Source organism: Gracilinanus agilis, chromosome 2, assembly GCF_016433145.1.
Source record: "Gracilinanus agilis isolate LMUSP501 chromosome 2, AgileGrace, whole genome shotgun sequence".
NCBI classification, from domain to species: Eukaryota; Metazoa; Chordata; class Mammalia; order Didelphimorphia; family Didelphidae; genus Gracilinanus; species Gracilinanus agilis.
In genome coordinates, this window is record NC_058131.1 from 238,997,726 (window position 1) to 239,009,446 (window position 11,721).

Here is an 11,721-nt window from a genome sequence, read left to right on the forward strand (position 1 = left end):
GCTACCTTAGAGCCCTAATTAAGGCAGAGCGAGTTGGACTTTTCCTTAGGGCACCCAATTTACTGGGCACTCAGAGTACTCAGTGCTTCAGCAACTTAGTTAGCAAGATCAACTAATTAAGTTAATTCATTAACATTTATATTAAATAAATATTAAATCTATTCATTATTAAATACAGCATATATTTAATGTAAACATATATTAAATGTGTTTTATATTATATACATTTGTATATTAAAATATAAATTATTAACTTATTAATAATTACAATTTAGTAAAATTAAATTATTTTAATTAGCTAGCTAATTAAAATAAGAAACAATTTGATAGTGGGCTACTCAAACATTCACAATGTACAACAACCTTCCTAGCAATGCCAGGAGACTCTGTCTCCCTCTCCAATCACAACCACCATTGTGACTTTTCCCATAATAAGTGATATCTTGGAAGGGATCTTGGTCTCCTGCTTACTGTATCCTAACCTCTAAATGAAGGATCACAGTGTGATAATTGATCTAAACATAGTTTCCTAATTCCTTATTCCTAACTTTTCATTCTTCTAATCTACCTGAAAAATTCATTCTTTCTCCAAATCAAACAAGCCTTTATAGCTGAGTTTGAGGCATGCCTATATGGCTATCGTCAAAGCAAATATCACCAAATGTTGCTGTTATTATGTGCATTTATATAGCACTTTGAGATTTGGCTGTGATTTCCATGCACCAGTCAATCTATGTCTGCTGAACCCTCCTGAGCCATCACCTCTTACTCTATTCACATTTAGAACCATGCAAGAATTTTCTTAGAGGAAATATGAACTCATTCACTCAAGTACAATTGATCCTGGAGAAAATGAGTGACATCTCAACCTAGATTTCTCAAGTCTTCCAACTGGCCTTAGCTATCTTAAATTAATGCTCCAGTTAACTTAAAAGCCATACCCTAATTAATGGGACACCCTTTGTTCAGAAGGTTTACCTCATCAAACCATCCCCTTAGGGCAGCTATGTGATGCAGTGAATTGAGTGCAGGACCTGAAGTATCAGGAAGACTCATCTTTGTGAGTTCAAATCTAGCCTCAGATACTTAGTAGCTGTGTGACCCTGGATAAGTCACTTGGCCTTGTTTGTCTCAGTTTCCTCATCTATAGAATGAGTTGGAGAAGGAAATGAAAAACCACTCCAGTATCTTTGCCAAAGAAACCCCCAAATGTTGTCAGATGCTTTTGAAATGACTAAAAAACAATACCAAAGGTTATCCATTTGTATAACCAGGAAACTATGTTCTATTTTGTCCGAACTTGCATAAACCTTTTCTTGAGCACACACTATTATTATTTGTTTTGTTCTGTAAGTTTGGCCAAGAACAATAAAGTTTGGGCCAGACCTATTCATACCATACCCTTTCCCCCTTTTTCTGCTTCTTCCATCTACTTTTCTTCCTGACCTTGATCTGGTTCGGTTGGCTATGAGAACCGCAGCAAAACAATTCCATCCAATCCCTCAGAGGAAGCAGCTTTGGCGACCACATTTAGCCATCTTGTTCCTTCTAGGCTAAGTAAAAACTAAAAGTCTAAGTGTCTACTAGAGCTTAGCAGAGTACCTGGCACATAACAGGTGCACAATAAGTGCTTCAATGGCTGACCTGTGCAGTGCCCCCAAACAGGTGACCACCTAGGGCATCGATTCAATCCAACAGTCATTTATCCAGTCCCCATTGTGTGCCTGGCACCAGGATAAAACATAAAGTGGAAAATGAAAAGAGTTTCAGCCCCTCTGGCACTCTTCCCCCAACCAGGAGCTTTCATTCAGCTAGATGAACAGTCATCATCAAAGGTGAATTGCCATCTCTGTCACCTTTATTGCCCTTGGACAAACTCCCAGCTCCAGGAGCTCTGCTCAGATTAAAGTGACTAAATGAGAGAAAGGGCATCTATTAAGTGAAAACAATGTGTGTCCAGTCCTGTGCCAAGTGCTGGGGATACAAATACAAAAAGAAAGACATCTCCTGCCTCCAAGGAATTTACATTTTAATAAGGGAAAACCACACTAGAAGGGAGTGGTAACCAGAGAAAAACATTTTGGACTGGGGCCTCAGAGATGGAAGTGAAGTTGTAGGGCCATTGATTGATGTAGTAACATTTCCAGAAATGGTAGTCCTGCTTTCATTGTGTTCCCAGGGCTATAAAGGAAGAGGTAGGGAGAACTGTAGTTAGGAGGAATGGCATGAACATGACTGGAGAGCTGGGCACAGTTAACTGGGCACTTCAATTGGATTAGGAGATAGGAATGGGGGATTGAGAATTAGAGTCATCCCGGGGGAGAGTTCTACAACAGAGGCCAATGCACAGGCTGGAATTTCAGCCCAGGCATATCACTCCCATTTTCTTCCTTTTGTTGATGAATGGGAGTGCGAGAAGTGTTCCTCCAGTAAGTCAGGGTGAGCAGGAGAAAGGAGGGGAGACCAATACTGCATTTAAAAGATCCTAGGGAAGCCTTGATGAGTGAGGAAAGAGGCAAGGAAGCTGCTCTGGACAAAAAGAAGCAGCAAAGGAAAAGACTAGGGGAAGCCTGGATGGACTTTTCAGGGAGACTAATTTTGGTTTAAAACAAGGAGAAGCTTCCAAACACTGAAAGTTCTCTAGAAGTGAAATATGCTGATCTCCAGAGAGCTGAGTCCCTTAGAGCAGCATTGGCAAAGGTTTTCAAGTTCTCATGCCCAAACTGCAACTTCAAGCTGCCTGCGAGCCCCCCACATTACCCCAGAGAGCAGAGGGAAGAAGTGCTTGCTTTGGGTGGCTGAACAGAGGGTGAGGTATGCAAAAAAAAAATGTCCTCAGGCATTGGAAAGAGGGGGAACAGAACAGCTCCACCCCACTGCCTCCTGGGCACACATGCCAATACTTTGCCAATGCTGCTTTAGAGAATGGATGACCAAATTATCAATCAGTTAGCAAACATTCATTTAGGACCTCTTATAATCCAGGCACTGTGCTAGGCACTAAGAACACAGAAACAAAACTTGAAACCACTCTAGCCCTCAAGAAGTTTGCATTCTAATAGGTTATAATATAACACATATCAGTGGTGGTATGCCAGTAAATATTTAACAACCAGCTTTCCAGATAAAAAAAGTTTGAATTCACTTGAGCTTAATCGGAATTACTAGCATTTTCTACATCACCTTCTTAAATTCAGACAATCAACAAACAGTCAATTAAGCCCTGTCTTGTGGCTAACCTATTTTTGAGGCAGAAATGCTGGCCCTGAAAGTTTTAATGCTTGGCTTTTGTAAGAGACCATAAGAGCTGGTTCCGGCATATCGAGGAACTTTTTCAGGGAAGGGAGCTTTAGTCTAGACAGCCAGAGGGACTATGAGCAAAGCCTAGGAACAGTAGATTGTCATGCCCTTTCTACTAATGGTGATGATATTGATCTGAATATTTTTCTGAGTGCCACAGGAAGAGGAAGAGGAGAGATGGTCTGGGAGTGGTAGCAGGGCCAGATGGCCAGGTGCTTGATCAGCTGACTGAATGGGATATGAAGCATAGGCTGAGGCTGGCCAAATAGAGTGGGTTAGGTGAATTTTCACTCACCCACTCACTCACCAATCAAGACAACTGAAGTCCAGGGAGGCATGCCCAAGGTGATTGTATTTCCTCCCCCATAATTGTGGTGGAAGAGAAAACAGCATGGTTTTGTGACCAGGCTTCAAATACAATATATTGAGGGCTGATGGCTTCTGAGGCCCCTTCCCACTCGGATATTCTAGGATACTTCCAGGTATAAATGGGTAGAATAGACTGTAACACTGGGGGAAAGCAAAGGGATGGAGAAGATTGTCATGTTAGTGATGGAAAATAAATCACCCATTCCCTCTGAGAGAGCACCATGGAGGCCTGGTTTGTTTCCTTCAGGGGAGGTAACATCTCCAGTCATCCTTGGTTCCACCTTTGCTTTGATTTCTCATCTGGTAGATGGTGATAGATGAATTGTTACTCCCACTCTTTCCCAAGAATGAGATGTATAGGGGGCAGCTAGGTGACTCAGTGGATTGAGAGCCAGACCTAGAGATGGGAGGCCCTAAGTTCAAACCTGGCCTCAGACACTTCCTAGCTGTGTGACCCTGGGCAAGTTACTTGACCCCCATTGCCTAGCCCTTACTGCTTTTCTGCCTTGGAACCAGAATACTGGTTCCAGGGCAAAAGGTAAGGGTTTAAAAAAAAAATGAGATGTATATACGAGTTCATCCAATCATCTCAAAAAAAGCATATTGGTTTCTCTGGACCTAGAATGGGTCAAATCTGTGGTCAGAGGAAAAGTCATGGTAACATCCCAAAAGAAACTGTTCTTTAGAGATAGGAAGGGTTCTGGGTAGGACAGTTTATGAGATAGAGACAGGTAATGTTTCTTGTCCCATTGCTGAGTGACATTGTCTTGCAGGAAGTGTCAAGAATGTACCGTAGTCTCCATTTCCCCAACTCTTACTCCTAAGAATTCCCAGAACTCAGATGTGTTTCTCTGATCACTTATCTATCAGCCCAGTAGATACCCACACCAGGTCTGTTTGTCCTTAGGCACAGGGTGTAATGCCTGCTACATGGAAGAGATGGAGAATGTGGAACTGGTGGAAGGCGATGAAGGTCGAATGTGTGTGAACACCGAGTGGGGAGCCTTTGGGGACGCTGGGGAACTTGATGAGTTCCTGTTGGAGTATGACCGGGTGGTGGACGAGACCTCCCTGAACCCCGGTCAGCAGCTGTAAGGACCCTGTGGGCACAACTTCCTGATTCCCAAGCCCTACTAGTCATATTCCCCTTCCCGGTCATGGCACTGCTCCTCAACCTTGTAGCTCCATCCAATGATCATTTCCCCCTTGATGCCCCCTCCCTCATCTTTGTCTGCCCAAGTATCCCCTCCTCTCAACAGCAGTCCAGCCAGCACCATCTAAAGTGGAATTCTCTTCTCTGATATTGTGAACTGGGTTCCTGCTACATCATTCACCTATGTGAATGAGCACTGGTTCATAGACTTATGCATGTAAACTTTATGCAATAATAACATTATTTTTAAGGAGACACAGGAATTTCTCTTCCTACCTCCTTTTCTTTGCTTCCTTCTATTCCTCTCTCCCATCTTCTCAGACTCTTCCTCTCCTCTTTGAATTGACATCTGAAGAAGGTTCTCTTTCTGCCTTCAGGTGATAGCTTTCCCACTCCCATGGAGGAAAGTGTCCAATGCATGCAAACAACCCTTCACTGCCTTACTAAGAACCATCATGAGGGTCTTGGGACATGGGGTCAGAGACAGGCCATGAAGGCCTCATACCAGGGCTCAGCTGTCAGGTCAAAGCTAAAGGGCTCATTCTCAAATGTTGAAGCATTTGGGCCCCATAACTTTGGGAGTTGCCCAACTCTGCCCCATGGACATGTACACAGATCACAGCAGAGTTGGGCAACTCCCAAAGTTATGGGGTCCAAATGCTTTAACATTTGAAAATGAGAATTACATTTTAAAACTTAAAAGAAAGAAAAAATCATTCCTGTCTATCTATACAAGATGGCTTTGCAGTCCTGACACAGTGCAGGAGCTGTCATGAAATTCATCTGTGTGGAAGGGGTTGTTATCTAACCTTCTGTTTCCTGTCACCTCTCAAGTGTGCCAGACCCAGGGATAATGATCTTGTTTTTAAATAGCTTCTGGGAAGAAGGGTTTATAATTTCTCTTCCTACTTCAAATTAAGCAAATTTTGGAGCAAAAAAAGACAACCCCAGGAATCATCTAGCACAACCCCTTCATTTCACAGATGAGGAAACTGAGACTCAAAGTGATAAATTGGCTTAAGATTCCACAGATAGGCACTGACAGAGTCAGGTCCCCTGACACCCCAGTCCAAGGTTCTTTCTCTTTCTCTTTTTTTTAAAGTGTATTTTAGTGCTTTTAATGGCATGTGGTTATTTCTCAATAATTCCCCCTATCCCAAGAAGACCCTCCCTTTGTTTAAAGATGTACAGTGAAATATAGCACACTGATCCAGGGAGCCTGTGTGACCAGTCCATGCGTCATCCCCTAATGTACTCTACCACAGCTCCCCTTTGTAAGAAAGAATAACAGGAAAGCAAAACCAATGAATGCAGCAGCCACATCTGGCTACATCTGCTTCCATTATTCTTTGTTTTTCCATTATTTTTCATTGACATTCTTTTTTTTTCATTCTTTCCATTATTTTCCTTCCTGAAATCATTTTCTTTCTTTCTTCTAACCACAGATGAAGAAAACCAGTACACCTATCTGTGTCCTTTTCTCAAAAACAAAAACTAGTCACATCCATCCATGCATACACTCACACACAGAATCATGTCACTCTAAATCCCCAGAAGCCTTTGAAAAGACCAAGAACTCTTGAACATACAGGTCTAGACATTTGGCAATTTAAGCTCTGTGCTCACTTTGGCAGCACATATACCAGAACTGGAAAGATACAAAGATGAACATGGCCTCTGTGTAAGAATGATGCAAACTTGTGGAGCACTCTATTAAAAAAAAAAAGATACTTAAGTTATTTTTTGTGACATTAAGTCCAGGGTTCTGGTGCTAAGGGTCAGGGAAATGAGAGACGGTAAGGGCAAGGATAGCCAGGCCTGGGATCATCTGAATGGGGTGTGATTGCCTCTTGATGACCAAGGCCCTCTCTCTTTTTTACCCACACAGTTATGAGAAGATCATCGGGGGCAAGTACATGGGGGAGATCGTGAGGCTGGTTCTAATGAAGCTGGTGGATGAGAACTTGCTCTTCAATGGGGAAGCATCTGAACAGCTGAGGACTCGGGGTGCCTTTGAGACCCGTTTTGTCTCCCAAGTGGAGAGGTATCACACCAACATGTGGTCAGCCATATCCATTCCTCAGGCCCCACAGGGTAGTTTGGGGGCAGGATCTCTCCCAACAGACAGCTCTCTCTATGGTTAGCTCACAGCCCCTGCCCTAGAATGACTCCTGACATGTTTTCAATTCCAAGTTCTTGAATGTTTGCACTCAACATCTTAGATTTTAGGTAAATCTGAGCTAAGTTCTTGCTTCTCAAATACCTGACCCAGGGTTAAATTATAACTAACCAAATGATCAAAAAGCACAAAAATAATACCTCCTATAGTGGATAGAAGAATCTAGACTTGCACTCAAATACCTTCTCTCACATATGCTTGCTGTGTGACTCTGGGTAAGTCACTCATCCTCTGAGATGCTGAGTTAGAGACCAGTTGCTAATCTAGATCAGTGGAGGCAATTTCCACACTAGAAGTTTTTTCAAATTTTTAAATGCTCCACCTGGATCTATGGTTTCATTGATGTGAGTATTCCTTTCAATGATAACAGATCAAAATCGATCCATGTCTGTCCATCCTGTGAGATTCTAGCCCATTTCTATCTATTAACTCAACATGGCAGTTCATCCAATGTTGTCAGAGAACCTTTTCACTTTCTCTTGATATCTCAATAAATACTATAAGGACATTATAACAGTAAAATCACAGGTCCAGATGAAAAAGATCACCTCCACTCCCTGCCAAACGAAAAAAAAAGAACAATAAATCAGATAAATTAAGGCAGTCGCTTAGCTTCATTGGTCTTTCATCTGGAATTCAACAGACTAAATTTTTGGTTGGCTACTTGTCACACACACACACACACACACACACACACACACACACACACACACACACACAACTGCCAAGGNACACACACACACACACACACACACACACACACACACACACACACACAGAACTGCCAAGGCAGCAGATTCAACACGAGCCCACTTGACAGGCCCTGTTCTTCCCTTCCTATTTGGTCATCCAATATGGCCAGTTCTCCAGCAATGTCCTCTATCTCCTTTCCCATAGTGATTCTGGGGACCGAAAGCAGATCTACAATATCCTGAGTACTCTGGGCCTGCTACCCTCCACAACAGACTGTGATATTGTGCGTATGGTCTGTGAGAGTGTCTCCACTCGGGCAGCACAGATGTGCTCAGCTGGGCTGGCAGGCGTCATCAACCGTATGAGGGAGAGCCGAAGCGAGGAGGTCATGAGGATCACTGTGGGTGTAGATGGCTCAGTCTACAAACTGCACCCCAGGTGAGGCCCTCCTTGGTCCCACTCCAAAGCTGGTGATGGTGGATGTTCTCTGGACAGAGGTAGAGAGTCACAACCACTCCCAAACCCTTGACAGTCCTGAGATGAGTTAGAGACTCAAGGTCCAGTGCTAGTAAATATCAGGAAAAGGGTAAACCAGACAAAAGGTGAACCAGATGTGTAAAGCTCTTAATATCTGCAGTCTAACTTTGGTGTCTTGAGGTTATGGTCTTCAGTTAGAAACCCTTTCAAAATGTTGCAGTATTTCAGAGGGAATCTCCCTTGTGAAAACTCTCTCCACTGATATAGATCCCCAATTGGCCTATAATGTAGAGTCACAGCGAATTGCCTGGGGCCCCAAGAGAGTAAAGTGAAGGTAAAATTATGGTCATATAGCTAGTATGTGTCAAGGACCAGCCATCTCCAGCCTTGTGCCTCCTTAGATCACTTTTGGAATCTCTCCTGAGCTCATAAAATGAGACTAGAATCCTTCCTTCCTGAATTGAGTCTAGAAGGGCCCCTTTGCCATTCTATGGGAACAGGTCAGCTTTCCTCTCTCTCTTTCTTCTCCCATCAGTCACTTGAGACTATCAGAGCAGATTCAGAACTGGATGTGGTCCACTATCTCCATTCCCTTCTAGGCTATAAAACAGTGCTAGATCAAGAGGACTGGAGTAAGGCTTTCCAGTTAGACAGTCAATAAAGCACCTACTATGTGCCAGGCATTCCACTAAACATTGGGCCACAGGCAAAAATGTTTGGAAAAGGGAGAAAGGAAGGAAGAAAGTGGCAAGCTCTGGTTTTAATTCCATTTCTCTACTTCTAGGAAGGTTCAATTCTTTCCCTCCTCTTATCCCTTCCTGATCCTTTCTATCTTCCCTCTCAGACCAAAATGACAGAGAAGAAGCAAAAAGCCTAGTTAAAGCAGAACTTGGGTATCATTTTTGCTTCTCTATAACTTGATATCCTTAGGTGCGGTTTGGTGGAAAGACCACTGGTTCTGAAGCCAGAGGAATCAAGTTTAAGTCCTACCTCTGATGTTTAAGATATGTGTGATCTAGGACAGGTCACTTCATATTCCTGGGCCTCAGTTTCTTATCTCTAACATGAGGATATTGAACCAGATGGCCACTGAGGTGCTTTTTAGTTCCAGATCCATAATCCTGTGAACCTCTCTGGGTCTCAGTCAATTGATGAGTATTTAATAAGTGTCTGCTATATGTCAGGCTCTGTGTTAAGTGCAGAAGATATTTTTTAAATGGCAAAAAAACATTCACAGTCTAATGAAAGTGGTAACATGAAAATAACTATGTATAAATAAGATATATTCAAGATTAAAGGGAACCAACCAATAGAGGTGATGATACTAGCATTAAGGGGGATCGGGGAAGGTTTCTCGTAGGAAAAAGGAGTGCTGACTCAAAGGAAGCCAGGAGGTAGAGATGAAGAGAAAGAGAACTTGAGGCCTGAGGGACAGCCAGTGAAAATGTCCAGAATCAGGAGATGGAGTGTCTTGTTCTGGAAAAAAACACAAAGAATTTGGTCACTAGATTACATAAGGGGAAAATAAAATATAAGAAGACTGGAAGTATCAGAATGGGGCAGATTATAAAGGGTTTTGAAGGACAAAGGATTTTGTGTTTGTTTATGAAGGTGATAGGAAGCCACTGGACTTTACTGACTAGGAGGGTGACACAATCAATCTTACATTTTAAGATATTTGACAGCTGAGTGGAGAATGGATGGGAGTGGGGAGAGACATGAGGCTCCAGGGAGAAAAATAAAAAGGATATTATAATAATCTGGAGGAACAGTGAAGAGGGTCCATACCAGGGTAGTGGCAAGAGGGCCTATACTAGGGCAGTGGTAGTCAGAAGAAAGACAAGATATGACAAAGACAGAATTGACAAGATTTGGCAACTAATTAAATATGGGGAATAAGAGTGAGAAGTTGAAAATGACACCTAGATAATATGATGGTGCCCTTGACAGGGAATGAATTGGGAGGGGAAAGCCAATTGAGTTCAGTTTCAGAAATGTTGAGCTGTCTATGGGACAAAAAGTTCAAAATGTCCAAAAGGCATTTGGAGATGAGACTAAAGGTTTAAGAGAGAGGTTGGGGCTAGATAAATAGATCTGGGAATCATTGGCATAGAGATGATTATCCTATCCTTAAGAGCTTATAATAGCACTAAGCAAAAGAGTATAGAGGCAGGGGGGAAGAGGGCCAAGAACAATCTATATAGGGGTGACATGGATGAAGATCTAGTAAAGAAGATGGACAAAGAATGAGTAGGTAGGAGGAAAACCAGGAGAGAGAAGTTTCTTAATATTTAAATAAAGTAATTGTGGGAGCAAAAATAACATATTAGAACTTAAAGAACCTAGTTCTCTAAAATAAAACTCTAAACATGAACCAGAAGAAACCATAAAGAAAACCAAAGAGAGTCAGCAAATTCCTCTATCCAGTTCAAGACTGCACAAAAAGATTGCCAGAGATTCTATGGAAGTATAGAAAGTAGATAAGAAAAATTAGATATGATAGCTATCTGGCAATTACTTAATGATAACTAAAAGGAAGTTACATAGCTCTCAACTTTATGACACTTTTATAAAAACTGACAATGTGTCAGGGCACAAAAACCTGACAAACAAATGCAGAAAAGCATGTAAAATATAAAAGGAAAAAAATGGATTAGGTTGCTTTTGAGGGTCTTGCCAACTCTATATCTATGATCCTATGATCTATATTCTCACTTTGTGCATACCTTTGAGGGCTGATTAGACAACTCTAGAGCAGAGGGAAAGTGAGAGCCCTGGGTTCAGGAGAGAAGGGATAAGAGCAGGGCTGCTGAAGGGCTCACCTTTTTCTGTCCTGTTAAGAGTTCTCTCACTCAGTAGTAACCATTCCTTCCTTGTGTCTTCTACAGTTTCAAACACCGATTTCATGCCACTGTGCGGCAGCTGGCACCTTGCTGTGACATCACTTTCATCCAGTCAGAGGAGGGCAGTGGACGAGGTGCTGCCCTTGTCTCTGCTGTGGCCTGCAAGAAGGCCTGCATGCTTAGCCAGTGAAGGCAGGTGTGGCCCTTGCCTGCCTAGGCATCTGCCAGGAGCACTGCTCACTGGAAGCTGCTCCTCCATTCCTTCAGCCTTTGGTCCAGAACAGAACTGCTCCATTTCACCTCAAGGAGGCAGGGCTTTCGCTGATAGCAGGTGCCATGGAAGATGTACTCTTGGGGGCTGTTCCTTCTCCCAAAGGAGGAAGCTGAGGGAAGCCAAGCAGCTTGTTTCTCTCCATGCAGCAGTGGTCTGCCTCTCTGTGGATGTGAGACTTGACAATCTGTGGTATCTGTGTACAGTACTCAGCTCAGACCTGCCATATGAGGAACTAGGGAAGGACCTGGCAGAGAAGGAATGGCCTCAAACAGATCCATAACTAGGACTTGTTGGACTTGGATCAAGGGAAGGGAAGATGCTGAGGGGAATTCACTTGGAGTGCAGCCATTGGGGAGAAAGAATACTCCAGGATACCACCAGATTTCTGTGCTGCTGAAGGACTGATGTGCTGGGTGGCAGTAGGTAGAACAGG

At 42.9% G+C, this 11,721-nt stretch overlaps 1 protein-coding gene across 1 annotated transcript in view; it reads left to right on the top strand.

The window, feature by feature from the left end:
- GCK (glucokinase) overlaps window positions 1–11,204 on the top strand; it is an 88,045-nt gene extending 76,841 nt beyond the window's left edge. Inside the window, exons 7-10 of the mRNA XM_044661053.1 lie at window positions 4,577–4,760; window positions 6,711–6,866; window positions 7,899–8,132; window positions 11,060–11,204. Of these exons, the coding sequence (XP_044516988.1) occupies window positions 4,577–4,760; window positions 6,711–6,866; window positions 7,899–8,132; window positions 11,060–11,204 (719 nt within the window). The remainder of the gene's footprint in view (window positions 1–4,576; window positions 4,761–6,710; window positions 6,867–7,898; window positions 8,133–11,059) is intronic.
- Window positions 11,205–11,721: the final 517 nt, after the last annotated feature.